Here is a 17765-nt window from a genome sequence, read left to right on the forward strand (position 1 = left end):
CACTCCCTTGGAGACTCTCTACTGATAAGGCTCACTCCCAGTGAGACATCCCTGGGGAGAAGCCACATGGACCTACCCTGGGGAGCCCTGAATCCTGAAGAAGCCACGTGGAGACCCCTGCCAGTTCTGAGAGGCTTATAATGCCACTGGTTCCACAAGACTTCCCACCCACTGACCTGTGATCTTCCTGCATTCAGCATCATTGCATATGTTTCATGAGTCTGAAGAAAACTTTATAGATTGGTATCAGATATATGGGCTAATATTGAACTTATGGACTTGATCTGGACTGGGCTGGGATGTTTTCTCAATATTCAGCTGCTCTTGTATATAAAGTTCTTTCTTAGACACATATGTGTGTTTATGGATTTGTTTCTCTAGTCTACCCAGACTAACACAGTTTGCTATGTATATCAGACAAGACCATGGAAGAGGAGATCAAGAAGGCAGTACCGTTTACAATAGCCAAGAACAAATTGAAATATACTTACCCCCAAAACCAAAAGACTTATACAAGGAAAACTACAGGACCCTACTACAGAAAACCAAAACGACCTCCACAAGTGGAAGAATATCCCATGCTCGTGGATTGGAAAACTCAATATAGTAAAGATGTCGATCTTACCCAAGGCACTATATAAGTTTAACACAATCCTGATTCAAATACCAACAACCTTCTTCAATGAATTGGAAAATCTGACCACCAATTTCATATGGAGAGGGAAGAAGCCTAAAATTAGCAGAGAACTCCTTAAGAAGGACATAGTTGGAGGCTTGCCTTACCTGACTTTAAAACCTACTATACAGCCACAATTGTCAACACAGCATGGTACTGGAATAATGACAGATACTTAGACCAATGGAAAAGTACGGACAACCAGAAATAAAAATCATCCGCATGTAGACAACTGATCTTTGACAAGGACCCCAAAAGCCCTCTTTGACAAGTGGTACTGGAAACAATGGCTATCCACTTGTGGGAAAATGAAACAAGATCCTTACCTCATCTCATGTACAAGGACAAACTAAGGTGGACACTGACCTAGAAGTAAATCCCCAAACTATCAGGCCCATCAACAAAGGAATTGAGACAAACCTAAGAACCTTGGCTCAGGGAATACATAGGCAATAGGGAAGGGAACACACACAGGTGAACCTGAAATCGACAAGTGGGATATACTAAGGCTAGGGCACCTGTGTGTGTCAAAAGACTTTACCAAGAGAGTAACAAGAGAACCCACAGGCTGGGAGAGGATTTTTAGAAATGACACAACAAACAAAGGGTTTATTACTAAAATCTACAATACCCTTCTAGCCTGCAAAAAGAGGAAAACTGTTAACCCCCCAAGGAAGTGGGCAAAAACCGGAAAAGAAGTTTTATGAGGGAGGAGACCTGAATGGTCAATAAACATATTGAGAAAATGCTCCCAATCATTAGCCATCAGAAAAATGCAAATTAAAACAACCATGAGATACCATCTAACTCCCTAGAGGTTAGCCCAAATCAGAAAATCAGAGAGCAACAAATGTTGGAAGGGATGTGGCAAGATAGGAACTCTCCTCCGCAGTTGGTGGTTGTGTAGATATGTACAGCCGTTGTGGAAAGTGATCTGGTGATATGTGAAGCAAATGGAAATTGAGCTACCTTATGACTCAGCTATCTCTTTACTGGGCACATACCGAGAAGAGGTAAGGAACAGGCCCTGACCAGTTGTCTGCGCTCCAATGTTTATTGTGGTGCAATTCACACTCACAAAGAATTGGTAACAACCTAAACTGCCATCGATAGATGAGTGGATTAGAAAACTCTGGCACATACGCACAATGGACACGCATCACCGAAAAGCACCAATGAGCTCCAGAAGCTTATCACCTCACGGGAAGAGTTGGAGGAAATTATGCTAAGCGAAGTTAGCCAATCATAAAAGGAAAAGTGCAACATGAGTCCACTGAGGTCGATACAATCAGCACAGTAGGTATAGAAGAAAAGCCACTGATCTCACACTCTACAGGTTGAGGTGGAGGCAGTTGGATGGGGGACAGGCCAAAGCCTAGGACGTACATGTCATTCCAACACAAAGAAGGAGAAAAGAGGGAGGGGGAAGGGAGAAAAGGGGAGGAAATAGAGGGAGAGATGATGGCACAGGGGGAGCAGGGCCTTGCTCAGGGGGAGAATATTGGTTGTGTCTCCACAGAATTGGGAGTGTGCATCCAGACCCCATCACGGTGCACCAAACCTTGAGGGCAATGTAACCATATGGAGCAACGCATGAACAGAGTGGGCTACAGGACGGGCCCCAGGCAGAGCTAAACTGACCCCCTACCCTAGAGGTATGTGCTACAGAGGATAACACTAAGCCTACAGGATGGGGCAAGGGGCCGTCACACCATTCCCACGCAGAAGCAAACCAAGAAGGAAAAAGAAAGAGGGTCTAGACCTTATATCGGCACCCTGAGCTCTAAGGACGATGTCCCTGCATGGAGCTGCTAAGGCACAGAGAGGGCTGTAGGAGAGACAACAGCTCGAGGCATGATGTCCTCTCTTTGGAGCACACCGTGACAGAGGACAGCGGGGTGAGCCAAAAAGAGAACAAAACAGATCAGCCATGGGAGCAAAGCAGTTCCCAGAATGCCCCAGGACCAGGGGGAAGATAGTCATAAAGGTGAGCAGACAGACCTGGAATGATCTATGCTTTTTTGTTTTTTCTGATAGTTATTATTTTTTATATACATATGTTTTTTCATTTCTCTTTTGTTCAATCTTTATGTTTTCTTTTTGTATCGCCGACATTATTGTTGGTCTGCCTACTTATAAAGATAAGCATGGGAAGCAAGCCTGAGGAGAAAGCAACAGGACCAGCGGTTCCAGGGGGAGGAGAAGGTGGGGAAAGGGAGTGGTGAGCGAGCAACACTATAGACAGGGGAACAAATAGGGAATTAAAATTGACAACGAGGAGGATGTAGAGATCCTGGGGTGTTGGAGCAACAGCAAACTAGCTGAGAGGAATTACTCAGAGGCAGAAGAAGGGTGATTGTGATGGTGAGGCAGGAGGAAGGTAAAAGGAAACAGAGGAAAGATCTAGGAAGCAAAGCTATGGTTAGAGGTATAAACATAGGTGTATACTTATGTAAGTATATTAATTCATAAAAATAGAGGTATTGGCCTAGGTGCATATATTTATATGGCAATACACTGAAGTAGTGGACGGACTTTGGGCCTCTGCTCAAGCCCTCCCTCAATGCCAGAGCACTTAGTTCTAACAACCTGGCATTCTGTGATGCTCACCCTCCTGCAAGATCACTGAAAACAAAATGGGTGTATATGCAAATGTGGTAAAGAAAGCTGATGGTGCCTGGCTATCAAAAGGTATAGTGTCTGAGGTCTTAAAGGCTTGAAGTTCTACAAGCAGCCATCTAGCAGAGAAGCAATAAGCCCACATGGGAGAAGCACACCAGCCTGTGCAATCATAAGGTGTTGACAGAATCAGGTAACAGGCATCAGAAAACCCAAAACAAACAAACAAAAAAAACTTATTGTTGAGAACGAGCTGGGTTAGAGCAGAGACCCAAAACCCATCTGTAGGCGATGGGACATCACCTCCCAGAAGGGTCACAGGAAGGGATGAGTCAACCAGGGTGCAGTTAAGGCCACAATGAAACACACTATTCCTCTGGTTCCTTGAGGCTTCCTCACCCCCCACTATCATGACCCCAGTCCTGCCTTTCACTCAGGCTAGACTGGACCATGTACACAGGTACAGATAAGAGCTCATGACACATGGAATCCAGGCCAGACAAACCCCTCAAGAATAGAAATGGGAGTAGCGATACCAGGAGGGTAGGGGAAAGGTGGAGAGAGGAGGGGGAACTGACTTCAATGATTGACACATAACCACACACCACACCCCAGGGGGATGAACAACAAACCGTGGGGAAAGGGAGATGGCAATAGGTGTAACATATGAAAAGACCAATAATTTATAAATTACCAAGGAGTCATGAGGGGGGAGCTGATACCAAGGTGCTCAAATTAAAAGTAAATGTTTTGAATATAATGATGGCAACATATGTACAAATACGCTTCACTCAACTGATGTATGGATTGTTATAAGAGCTGTAAAGAGCCCCCAATAAAATCTTTTTAAAAATAAGAATACAAACTAAAATGTATTTGACATATAAATAAACAAATGAAAAAGGGCACTATCTAGAGCTAGAGGAGCCGGCCGTCGTTTCCCTTTTGCTGACTCCGACTCTGGATGCCGTTGCTGCACCACACTAGGGTCACTCTCAACCCACTGGGTTTTCAGGGGCTGCCTTTTCCCCGAGTAAGATCACCCAGCCTTTCTTCTGAAGAGGCTCTGGGAGAACGTGAATGTCCAGCCGTTCGGTTCCCAGCCAGCTGGGGACATTAAACATTTGTACTGCAGAGGGTCTTTGTGCCAAGGAGCACGTGAGACTGACCTACAAGGACAAGAAGCAGAGGGCTCCTCTCTCTCTGGGGTGATGTGGGAAACAGGAAGATTTTTCCCAAGTTGTCTCCCCCAAATATATGCCAAACGTAGCAGCTTGCTACACGTGGCAAATGACTATACATTTGGAGGTCAACAGAAGTAGGTCAGGGTTTATTCTCCCTAAGGGTTATCAGTCACCCAGAGCAAGCAGTCACCACTGATTATTCCACAACAAGTAGGGCCCACTCCCTTCTGATAAGGATAGTAGTAGATTGTTTCCCAGAAGGAGAGCCCAGGGAGGTCAAGCCTACTCAAGGGTGACCAAGGTTAGGCCGCCATCATGAATCTAGGGTCCACCCTTTTTGTCACATGTGTACCTCTAGTCCCTCCCCTTTCTATGTGCACACCCCTAGCTCATCCTCTTCCTATGTGTATGCCTATTGTACAGCCCCTTCCAGTGACGTGTGTAGTTACCTGTAATCACACCCCCTACGTAGTAGATGTAATCCTTGCTTAGCAATAAATCGCCCCACCTCACCTTGCTCCCCTGCCCATGGCCCACGCCGTGCACAGACCTGGCTGGTAAGATCATGACCATCCCAGAAGTGAGCGTGCTACCATGAAATGGACTCTCTCTCACATTTCTCTATGACTTGATTGTAATCTTTATATATATCTTAACCGTACAATTGCACTTACTGAACCCGAGATTAGTTGTGTGGGGCTGGCCTTTCCCCCACAGGGTGACGAGTGAAACATCAACTGGGGGGGAAAGGAGGAATTGTCTGCAGTGATGGAATATCTTGTTAAAACTCATTGAGCCAACTACTTTCCTATATGTCCACAAATTGGGGGTGGTGGTGTTATGTCACTTAAAAAAGTAAAAGCAAGCTGTGTCTCTGAAATCTCTACCATCACACCCCTTAGTTATGGACTTGAATAAAAGTCGAACATAAACTTGGCGTTCCTTCGTTAGATGAAACAAACAGATCAAGGCAAACGCAGCCGGATCGTGTCTTAGTTGTCTTGTTCTTTAGGATCTAGTGTTTGCCAGGACTGGGAAATGTTTGTTGACTTTAAGTGAAATTTGACGTGGAAAAGGCCACCCCGGGATTTTCGAAATGAAGAGTCTCCGTGGGTTGGATCTTTTCCAGGGCCGCCCCAGGAGTGGCTAGATCCAGAGGAAACAAGCCCCTGGGGCAATATACACGCAGTCCAGGCAGATACAGAGAACAGCCAGTTTATCTGTGATTGAGTTTACGGCCTTCCAGCTTAGGTCCTGTTTTAATCGCAAGGAAGGGAGAGAGGTTGAAAGGGGATGTGTTTCTTCTTTGAGGAGATGTGGAAATATCCCGAAAGTACCACCAAGAACGGAGGCTTTCCAAGCCTGGTTTATGATCTTTTGTCGGATTTTGGAAGAGGCTATTTCTGTAGCATCACTTAGACCACTGATGAGTTTCCCAGGGGTATGGGCCACGGTGAGGTTGAATGACTGAGCCTGGGTTGTGTGTGATTTATACACGTTTTTCATAACTCTGCTCACCCCTTTGTTCATAACTCTAAAAGAGAATCGGTGCTGCCAGTTAGCCAGGGCAGCAGATCTGAAAAGAGAGATCAGGTAGAGCCAGTAAGATGCAGCTCTCCTTTAAGAGAGAGGGCCGAGGGGGAGAGAAAGGAGTTAGATGATGTAGTGCAGGAGGCGAATATGCTGCAAAAGATCTCGTGGATGTTTTTAAAAGATGTCACTTGGACAACTAACGTAGGTCCAGTCTAAACCGTGGTCACTTCAGTCACCTCATATGCATGTGAAAGCTGGACACCCAAATAGGAAGACAGAAGAGTCGATGTGTTAAAATCTGGTCTTGGTGACGAATCAAGTAGATACCCAGGATCCTGCATGTACCAAGAATGGGTGAATCCGTTAGAGACACACCTTCGGTGGATAATGAGAGGTTGTTTTTATTCAATTTCCAGGGGGCTCTGGAAAATATATTTTTAAATGATGAATTATGTGAAGGCTTGAAAAGCAGTGTAACATTCAACAGTTCCTGCTAGGTGGTTCCCTTATCCCTTGCAGCCCCCGTACCATCAACGCAAGCTTTTCCTGTCTCCTGTTCTCCCAGGGCCGGAACCCCAGGACTACAGCCTAGAAACCCATCAGCGTGTGTTCGATTGACACACGTGAAGTCCACAGATTCAGTGCTCCCTCGTGGCTCCAGCAAAAAACACCTGATGGCCTCCTTGACCCCAAACGAAACCCACTGGTCCCTTCTAAATTCCCCCTGACACTCTAGGACAGATCCGGTTGTAAATCTACAAAGGCAGATTGCCTCGTTGCCTGAGGAGCAGCTGCTGGAAGTTCTCCGTCCGTCCTTTGGGGGGCTGTAGTGAGCAGCATGGCACAAGCTGTCAAGAGTCATACCAGCAGCCGGTTTGGGTGTGAAGCTCTTGTATAAACATTGAAATCTCTGGGTGTATCAGACTTGCGCACATTTCCAGGTTCACACCCTGATCACCTCCTTCTTAACACCTGTACCTCAGTTGCTTTGACAAGATATAGGTCACGGGGAGTAAGCTGTGTAAGATTCCCCAGCACGTATCTGTAATTAAGCTCTTCTCCAAAAACAACCAACTCCTGACCCGCAAGGCCTGGCAAATTCACAAGAACCCTGTGACTGCCTGAGTGTGTTCCAACTTGAGCCAAAGCAAAGGATGGACGCACCAGCCATAGAAGGTGTACAGCTAGACCGTGTCTTAGAAGTGAGGGTGCAAGCCCCGTCAAGTGGGGGCCCACAAAACGGAGAGAGCCCTCAGTGGGAGAGAGGGGCCCGGCCCGGCAGCTGCCACAGGGGAGCTTCAAACCTAAAAACAGCCATGCAGACGATGGTTAGACAAGGCTGCCACCGGTCAGAGCCAATATGACAGCCGCTGATAGCAAACCACTGAAATAGGCTCTAACTGTCCTCCCCTGAGGGGGAAGCTCTGGTGGCGGAGTGGTCTATTCATTGGCTGCTAACCATCAGGTCAGCAGTTCAAAGCCCTCATCCGCTCTGTGGGGAAGATGTTATGAAGGCATAGAAATATGCTCCCATGGAGACCCATGGGGGTAATGCCACTATCCTATCGGCTTACTGTGAGTCCGCACTGATGTGACCGCAGGGAGTTTGATGTGGGCTTTTTGGGGATTGTTCCAGCCTTCCTCTAGGGGGTGACATCACCCACTTTGGGGAGCATTGCTCCCTGTGTATCCCACGCTATAGAACAAGGATGGACCTTTCTGGCATGTTATTTATTGCAGGTCCCTGGTGCCTTCACCAGTAAACGCACTGAGCGCCATATCAGTTCAGGTTACATAGACTGTCCATCTGTTCCCCCTCCCACTCCTGGTATACCCTGCCTCCTCACATGTCTGCCCCATGCTGACTGGCAAACTCCAGTCACCACTGCCCAGCTCCTCCCCTCCCCGGTCCCCCTGGTCCCACTGCTCTTGTCCCAGTCAACTGTGCCAAGGTCACTATGGCCAATGTCCGTCCTCCATAGACTGGATGGACACCCATAGCATGGTTGTTCCTTTTCTTTGTACACGTCTGTCTCCTCGCCGGGGCTTCCTGCAGAGCAGCCCCCAGGAGGCCGTGGGAGAATCTTCCAGACACTGGAGGCCCAATCCCCTGGGCTTGAATACCTGTTTTGCTTCTTCCTGGCTGAGCAGAACCTGGTTTCACCGTTTTGAGCCTCTCCATCTCATTTCTGGGGGGGAAAGGACAGTGCTCATCTCGGATGACAATCCTAACGCCCAGAAATGACTTGGGCTGAGCTCCTGGACTGCACGTTAAAACCAAAAGCCAAACCCGCTGCCGCCGTCAAGCTGACACCAACGCACAGTGACCCTACAGGACAGGGTGGAGCTGGCCCCGTGAGTCTCCGAGACTGCCTCTTTATGGGAGTAGAAAGCCCTGTCTTTTTCTGCTGCAGAACAGCAGGTGGCTTTGAACTGCTGACCTTGCAGTTCGCAGCCCGCTGTGTAACCACTCTGACACCAGGAGGAGGGTGTCCGGGTATGTTAGGGTCCGGGAATCTTCTGCAGTTGCTGGAGATAACGGCGGGTCTTGAAGGTACGGACGCCACTGTGACAGCGTCTGCCACAGCTGTGATCACCTACAGGTGGTGTGGGCACTTAGGTTTGCGTTTTACTTCTGAGTTCACCACCACCCTCTGCCCAGGCAGCCCTGCCCGGGCCAGGACCTGTGTCCAAAGTCTATGACTTCATCCCTTTGTTCATTTTGCCCGCAGCCTCATCCTTGTAATGCCCGTCTCTTACTCTCCCAAAGTCCTCATCCTCTGCGCACTAGCCTCACCCCTGCACCCTCTCCTTCCTCCTGCCTCTCCCCCCCTCCCCCCGGGAATAATACACATGTGAAATTGCTGGTCCTCCGCCCACACTGCTCCAGGATCGCGACCAAAGGGCACTTGCTCCTGTTTACCCTGACCGCCTAATGACTCATCTTCAACTGGGCATGCCCCTGCCTGAAAGCCTTCAGCACATCCTCGGAGGGCTGTGCCCATTTTAACGCCCTTCCACACCCCCCAGAGTCGGCCCTTGGATCGGCCAGGAGGCCCGTCCCCCCGGAGCCTCCTGTCATCACCTGTCTGGCCCCGAGCTCTCATCCAAGTCATGCCTGTCCCTACGTCTTACATATTCCCTTTGAAGCTGTCACCGGACACAGAATCCTTCCCTCCAGGGCCCCGGGGATGGCTCTCCCTGTCACTCAGCCTGTCACTTGTTTGGGAACACAGTCATGTACACTATTTGATGAGCATTCTCACTGTGCCCCTCCTGGAAGCTCCAGCACACCTTGGGCAGAGTTCCTAACTCTCCGTTCACGTTGGATGATTCAAAACCAGTCTTGAAAAAAATTAAAGTCACAAGAAAGACTGGGGGGGGAGGGGAGAGTGAGCATAATTTATTTTAAAACTGAAGATGTCCAGTCTTGAGCCAAAGCTGTCCCCCTACCACCCAGTCGCACTCAGCCAGGCTGCAGCTTGGATGCTAAGGAGAGGTGTTGGCACTGGAGGTCCTGGGGAGCAGGGGGAGAGGGGGTAAGACTCACAGGCCGGCCCCCAGAAAGTCTCCTGCCCTTCCCAAGCCTGTGCTCTCTGTGACTGCTTGTCTATGGGGGTGGGGGGAGGGAGAGGGTGGTGGTGGTGCGTGTGGGGGGGGGGGCTACCCCTGCTCCTGGAAGTGGAGTGTCTCAAGGCCCCTGTCTGATGTTAGGACCATTGCTTACACAGTCGGTGGTGAGGCTTCACTGGGACCCTATCTCTGGACAACAACCAGGTCCTCAAACACGCTCCTGGATTGATGTCATGTTAACTTGACCCCAGGAGCTAGCTGGGTTCCACAGGGCTGAAGCCCCTGCGCCTGGAGCCCCTGCGCCCACTTCCCAGGAAGTCCTATCTCTATTCCCATGGGGTCCCTGGGCTCTGAAAAGTCAGGCGAGGTCCACCGGCCTCTGTCCCTCCCAGGATGCTGACACTCCTGCTTCACCCCAGGAGCACAAGGGGAGAAGACGGGGAGAGCCTGCCACCCACCCCCATCCCCAAGTGCCTCGCTGAGTTCCGCAGCCCCTCACAGTTCTCTCGTTGCTTCATCCGGGCTGATGGAATCAGGCTCCTGTCCAGTGCCATGGGGAATGCTAACAGGTGCAGATCCATACAGTCACACCCGGCGGAGCACGCCGTCTCGGCTGGGCTAAGTGATCAGGTGGACAGAACAACCTGCTGGGATGAGCAGCAGGAGGAAGTCGGCATGACTCTGAGAGGGCATGGTGCTGTTGAGCTTTGCTGTCGAGCTGCTTCTGACTCCCAGGGGTGCTATAGGACAGGAGAGCTGCTGCTTTGGTTCTGAGCCCGGGGATCCTCCCAGAAGCAGACAGCCTCATCTTTTCCCGGGGGGAGGGGGGGGCTGGTAAGCTTGGTACCACGGCGACAGACAGCATCGCAGACAGCCTATGGGGCATCTGCACCAGGGGTATCAACAAGTCCCTGGAACTGGGGGTAGGTGGGAGGGGCACGCGGGGCACCTCAGGAAGGAGGTGAGACAGAAGGTGGGTGAATCAACCATGAAACTGATGACCCAACCCACAGGAAAAAGCTTTAAAATAATAACAGTTCCCCTGCTGTGGACCTGGGATTAGTCAGCAGAACAATAGCAAGGATGGCGAAAGGCCAGGCAGGGTTAATCAGCAATTACAACTTTCATTAGAGAGAGAGAGAAAATGGCACTTTCATGAAGCCCACCTGTCTGTCTGAGCATAGAACTGAGTGTGCTACAGTGCTGATCTCCCTGAGGAATCCTGAAAGGAGGCTTCTGACTCAGGGGGTATGTCTTGGCACCTCTTCAGCTCCGATTGGAAGGCACTCCTAAGCGTCAGCACACAGACCTCAACTATCCATCGGTTTTTGTTTCGTTTTTCTTTCCCTCTTCGTCTAGCTACATAGGATAGGCAGGGCAAACAATCCCGAGGAGAAAACAACGGGGCGGGGGGAGAAGAGAGGGCATGGAGGGGGAATGGGGAGCGAGCAAACTCAGAGTTAAAGGAACAAGGGATTGAAAATGGATGGCAAAGAGGGTGTGGAATGCCTGGTGGGATTCAATCAAGTACAATGTATCTGAGAGGAATTACTGAGAGCGGAATGGAAGGTGAGCATGACAGTGGGACAGGAAGGTGAAAGGAAATAAAGGAAAGAAGTAGGAGGTAAAAGCTTTTTATAGAGGTATAGTTATAGGCATGTAAATATAATAATTTATAATGAACGGGACAGAGGCCAAGATACATATTTATATGTTAAGTCTTAAGATAGCAGACGGACTTTGGGTCTCTACTCAAAGCCTCCCTAAACACAAGAACACTTTGTTCTAATAACCTGTTTTAATGACTCTTTGATACTCACCTTCCTGACATGATCCCCAAAGACAAAATGGGTATATATTAGGAGGGTGGGGGAGAGTGGGGGAAAAGGAGGTTATACTAAGGGTTCAAGTAGAAAATGTTTTGGAAATGATGATGGCAACATATGTACGGATATGCTTGATTCAATCAATGTATGGAATACTATAAGACTGTAAGAGCCCCCAGTAAAATTACTTTTTTAAAAAGGTGCATACACAAATGGGAAGAAAGCTGATGGTGACCGACTTCCAAAAGATATAGCGTCTGGGGTCTGAAAGGCTTGAAGTTAATCAAGCAGCCAAGGGAAGTAAATAAGCCACATAGAAGAAGCATACCAGCCTGTGGGATCATGAGTTGCCAAAGGGATTGGGTATCAAGTATACAAAGATCCAAAACAAACAGTTATTTTGATATAAACAAGGGAGCTCAGAGTGGCGACACAAAGCCCATCGATAGACAATTGGACATCCCCCCACAGAAGGGTCACAAGGAAGGGACGATGTGAAACACGCATTATTCCTCCAGAATGTTTCCTCCCTCTGACTACCATGACCTTACAAATCCGGCTAGACCGGAGTACACATATTGATACAGATAAGCGCTCTGGACCTAGGGAATTCAGGACTGATAACCTCCTTGGGAACAGTAGTGGGCATAGCAAAATCGTGAGGGCAGGAGGATGGTTGGGGTGGGGGGCGGGGACAAAGGGTGGACCCCATCATAAAGTTGGATAGATAGCCCCCCCACCAGGAGGGGGACGAACAACAGAAATGTGGGTGAAGGGAGACAACGGACAGTGTAATACACAAAATAACATAATAATATATAATTGATCAAGGATTCATGAGGGTAGGAGGTGGGGAGGGAGGAGAAAAAAGAGTTGCTGCTATCAAGGGCTCAAGTAGAAAGAAAATGTTTTGGAAATGTTGATGGAAACGTATGTACAAGTGTGCTTCATACAGTAGTTCTCTGCCTGTGGGTCTCGACCCCTTTGGGGGGTCGAACGACCCTTTCACAGGGGCTGCCCGATTCACAACAGCAGCAAAATGACAGTGGTGAAGCAGCAACGAAAATAATGTTATGGTTGGGGGGGGGGTCCCCACCACATGAGGTACTGTATGAAAGGGCTGCGGCATTAGGAAGGTTGAGAACCACTGTCTTAATACAATGAATGATGGATTGTTATAAGATTTGTAAGAGCCCCTCCCCAGTAAAATGATTAATAAAAATTAATTAGTTAATGAAAAGAAATGACAGCGAAAAGAAAAACCAGCCTGTGGAACAGTCTGTGGGAGACATACGGGTGGCATATGGGTGCTGTTGGGTCTGGGGACCGCTATAGCGGAAAGGCAGTGAATGGCGACTGTGGGACCACCATGCCTGGTTCAAATCCTGCCCCCACCTCTTAGTAGTGATGTGGCCTCGGGGGACTTACTTGGGTTGTGCGTTCTCATGGTCAAGAGAAGTAAGTGGATTGGCGTACACAGAGCACGTGAGAGAGAGCCGGACTCAGTGTGTGAGTGTATCGCTAATACAATCGTGACACGTCCGCCGAAGGACCGAGGCAGGAGTGCCCCCGACCCCTTGGCGCCTCCACAGGAGCTCACATCCAGGGATCACCACAGAGAAGCAGTCCCAGCCAAGGTCAGACCCATGTGGCCCTTGACTAGTGAGCATCCAAATGGCTCTTGGGCAAAAAATAAATAAACAAAGGCTCCTCACACCTGTAAGGGGCACAGCGAGGGGCCGCCCGTGCTGTGCTTCACCTCTGTCCCCTCCCCGACTTTTGAGAGCAGACATTGTTTCAAGTCTTAACAACAGCGGAACGTCCGGGGTTCTGCCTATGTCCCCGAGGCCCAGCCAGGCATGCTCAGACTCCTGCCTCTGTTTCCCCTCTCCCCAAGCTCCCCCATCGCCAGGCACCCGAGAGTTTCCCCTCCCATGTTATCCCGACCCTTTGTTATCCATCCCAGGGGTTCTTGGCCACGTTCCACCCCTGCATCTCCCTATGCATACAAAGGCATCGTGGGGCTCCCCAGGCCTCCTTGGGCTAGTTTGCCCTAGGAGAGTATGCGATCCGGGAAGGAGCCATCAGCTTACCTGAAAGGTCGTGTGAGGGGCTCCTTCATGAAGGAGGGCACGTAGAAGAGGAGGATGATCAAGGCAGTTAAGAGCAAGGGCCATTGGGCAACTTTGCCCAACCGATTGAGTCTCCGAAGGCAGCAGGCCTTCATGGTAGAGGCCCTTCGGTAAACGTCTGCATATCCTGGGGCTTGGACGCCGATGGCCAGGAGCACACACGCGGGTAAGCGCTGATCTCTCCGTTCTGCCAGGAAAAAAAGGATCCGCCTTCAGTGCTTTATGAAGGCTTATGGGCTGGCGCGGCTTGAAGGAAGAGAAACTCCTTTTGTTCAAACAAGTTGACTTCCTTTTCTTTGTCTAGGAAGCCAGTGTTGGGATGTAGACTTTTATAAGAAACATATCCACCTGGTCTAAAACCACACTTTCTTCAGGAGCCAAACCTTGGGGGGACCCTGGACAAAGGTGGGGTGTCGAGGAGTGTGACATTGCCTCTGTGTCCCATGGGGGTCTGAGAAGCCAACTACAGGGAGTCCATTTGGGTTTCAGGACTCCCCTTGGTAGCAGGCGGTAGGACACCCCTATAGGCATGTTCCCCAGAGGCTGGAGCCCACAGGGTAGCCCCGGCCCAAGAGCAGTGGGGAGATCCCCGGAGGAGCATAGACGGCCTGGACCCCAAGGTAGACCCGGAAGCTTTTTTCACGATCTTTTCCTTGATTGAAAGAACACCTAGCTCCTACGGCATTTAGAGCAGCTGGTCTCAATCTTGGGTGCACTCTAGAATCACCTACGAAGCTTGAAACAATCCCTGGGCTCAGGCAGCACCCTAGCCAATAACCCGGAATCTCTGAGGGGTGGGGCCCTGGCCTGAGTCGGCTTCTGAAGCTCGACAGCTGATCCCAGTGTGCAGTGGGAAGCGTAGGCGTCCAGGTATCTGACTGGCCTCCGGAGTGTTTTGAATGGACGTTTCCATTCTACAGAACACTGAATGGAACCGGGATTCTAGGGATTCTAGGACCTGTAACTTTCTTCCTGTGATCTTGTGCAAAGCAGTGGGAGGTGGGACATGGAGAGGCATCCGCCTTCAGCATGATCGGAGACACCGCCAACGCCAGCCACATCCAGTGTCTTAGACGTGGCATAGCCCTCGGGGACAGTGTCCTGTGTCCTGCTTTGGTGAGTAGTGGCTGGGGTCTTAGGAGCTTGTGATCAGCCATCGCAGGGGGCCGCTATTGGCCTTTCCCTGTGCAGAGGAAGCAGGAGGAAATAAGATCGAAGAATGGAAACAGTAGCTTCAATGAACTGATGGACGGCGTGGGCGTGAGCGCCGAGGCCAGGAGAACTAGATGTTCCGAGAGGAATCACAGCAAGTCCAGGATACAGCGGGAGGAAAAGGTGCAACAAAGCTCTGCATCGTTCCTAAAGAACTTGCACGTCTGACGGAACCTCCAAGCTTCTGGCCTTTGTTACTGCCAGGTGTGCAGAGGAGCTCATTTCCATGGTTCAATTTTGTGCTGAACCACAGGCAGTCCCTCAGGAGGAGCTGTGCAGGCAGACAAAGCACTCACTGTCCCTCGCAAGCAGAAGCTCCCGTCACCCCCTCCCATTTGAGAGCAGTGACCCCATGAAGGCCAAGTGTGCACAGGTTTGGGGTCCAGCTGTGCCTGGCTCCGTCCAGGGTCCTTCCCTTCGTCGGAGGCTGCAGTGCCTCTGAGAGAGATAGTAGCCCTGCCCTGACACGAACAGCGCACATAGCCCTTGGGGGTGGCAGGTGGGGAGCCAGGCCAGCCGTGGGAAAGGAGCCGAGGCAGGCAGAAAAGCCGTGCTGTGGGCACTCCTGTTTAGAAGCGTGCCTTGCAGTGGCTGAACCGCCCAGGTGTTGTCAAGCAGGTGAGGGGAGAAAGGTGCTCAGAGATTTGGGGCCCTGGTCACACATGGCAGAGAACTCTCCTCCTGACACACAAGAGCCCAGTGTCCTTGGCCTTCAGCCAGGATGTGCTCCAATAGTTTCTCAAACCACAGGGAGAAAGAGGCACCCCCCTGTGAGCTGTGGAATGAAGTGCAGACGCCAGCCAAGGGGCTTCCTTGTTCCTGGAGCTCACGTTAACAGGCAGAGATTCCCAAAAGTGTTTGGCCTACCGCCCTCTTTCTTTTTTTTTTTTTTTTTAATTATATTTATTTATTTTTTTACCGCCCCCTTTCTTAGGGGGAAAAGAAAAGTTACACCGCAGCCCGCACCCTGCACTGGGCAATTAAAAGCATTTGTCCCCTAGCTCATCATCCAGGATCAAGTGTAAGTATCTGCTTATGCAGCCCCCTCCTCACCCCTGACCGGTCCGCCGCCCCCAGGGGGCAACACTAAATGTCACTCCTCCCCGGGCCCCATCAATGGGGTGGGAGGAGAGGGATACTGGTGGGGGGGAGGGGGAGAGGGGGAGGAGGCTGCGGCAAGGCTGTTGAGAAACAGAATAATAGGAAACTGGGATTTCCCCACGAGAGACTTGAAGCCTGCTTGTTCCTCTTACTATGAACTCAGGAACTCAGTCTCTCTCTCTCATCCTTCCATTCTTACATCCACACCACCCCCTTCTGTTACATCGAAACTACAGGCACTCTATAAACACACACCCATGCCAACCTGCTAGCCTGCCCTCGCTGACCACTCGCTCCGACACCCTTGGGCCACACAGCAGGAAGGACATTTTCTTACCGTGGGGCTGGCTTCACTCAACCTGTTGTCTCTTGCACTTCACCCCGCTTTCTGAGGGGCCGCTGGCTGCCCCAGAGCATGAAGAGCTAGGTGTATCCCAGGGTGCAAGGTGCACACTGGTCCTCTCTCCACCTTAGGGATTTGCTGAACCAGGGGACTTTGGCACCAGCCGATGGGGGCGGGATGACCCAGAGCTCCAGCTTCCTGGTGCTCAGGTAACAGCTCAGCATCGCAGTGGCGTTTGCCTGTGCAGATGGAGCACGAGAGCTGAGAAACTCACATGGCTGTGGAAGTGTGTCCCCACTCATTTCCAAATGCCACGGCAGTTCCCAAGGCTGGTCACCACACCAACCAACCCAATGGAAAGCTTTTGACTTAGTCCCTTCTTTGTGCATCAACAAGAATTGTTGCAAGGTAGGAGTTGCCGTGCAGATGAGAGCTCTTAGTTGCCAGCAAAAGGTATAAAATCGTAAGAAGTCTCCTGCAGATACGAGACAGGTGCACATGTTAAAGATCTTATTGGTTGTATGAGTCTGGGTAGACTAGAGAAACAAATTCATGAACACTCATGTGTGTAAGAGAGTTTTATACAAAGGGTAATTATACATTAAGAAAGCGTCCCAACCCAGTCCAGTCCAAGCCCATAAGTCCTATATGAACCCATATGTCTGATACCAACCTATAAAGTCCTCTTCAGACTCACGCAACACATAAAATGACGCCAAAGGCAGGATGATCACAGGCCAGTGGGTAGAAAGTCTTTGGATCCAGTGCTTAAGCATCTCAGCGCTGGCAGGGTCTCCACGTGGCTTCTCTGGCTCCAGATGTCTGGGTGCATCAGAGTAGTCCATGTGTCTTGTCAGCTGCTATGTCACTCAGGGAGTGAACACAGAGAGAGTGTGTCTTCCACTTCCAAGGAGGAAATCCCAGATTTCCCAGAATTCTCCAGAGAAAGCCATGCCCACACACAGGCCTCATTGACAGACTAGACTCCACCTCTTCCCTCTAATCCTCTCCAGTCCCAAATTGACAGCAGGTTATGTAATGACTGTAGGAGGCCTTGGGTTTATTGATGGGTGACCAATTAGTCCCCTGTGACTCTGTGTCTTTGCAGACAAAAGCATTGCAAAATAACTCAGTTATTTATGACCTCTTTAAGATTCTTTCGAACCTTGCATATCCATGTGCTTGTCTTAGAACATAGTGCTTTTATTATTCAAATGCTAAGAAAGTGCGACTAGTTAAGTAACATTTGCATAGAAAAGAGTTTAGGAATGTTTTTTAAAAGCAAGTTCTTTGATGTTTGTTTTGTAACCATTCCCTTGTAAGAAGAGTATAAAAACCAAGCTTGGAATATACTCGGTACTTCAGTCCATCAGAATGTTGTCCTCCCAATCCCATGCTTTGTACATGTCTCTTTCTTTTCCTTTCATCCCCACGCCTCATTTCAGATGCAGCTTGATGAGGAATAGCTGGTCTATCACTCGCAAACGACCACAGTGATCTTGTCAGAGAAATGGGCAGAAGTAACAACTCGGTCAGAGGATGGGCACGGATGCTCCATTAACGTGG

General features: G+C 49.9%; 1 protein-coding gene across 1 annotated transcript in view; it reads right to left on the reverse strand.

The window, feature by feature from the left end:
- Window positions 1–13638, reverse strand: part of ST6GALNAC1 (ST6 N-acetylgalactosaminide alpha-2,6-sialyltransferase 1) — a 33561-nt gene extending 19923 nt beyond the window's left edge. Inside the window, exon 1 of the mRNA XM_075559700.1 lies at window positions 13505–13638. Within this exon, the coding sequence (XP_075415815.1) occupies window positions 13505–13638 (134 nt within the window). The remainder of the gene's footprint in view (window positions 1–13504) is intronic.
- Between the last annotated feature and the right edge of the window lie 4127 nt (window positions 13639–17765).

The sequence above is a fragment of the Tenrec ecaudatus genome, chromosome 10 (genome assembly GCF_050624435.1).
Source record: "Tenrec ecaudatus isolate mTenEca1 chromosome 10, mTenEca1.hap1, whole genome shotgun sequence".
NCBI classification, from domain to species: Eukaryota; Metazoa; Chordata; class Mammalia; order Afrosoricida; family Tenrecidae; genus Tenrec; species Tenrec ecaudatus.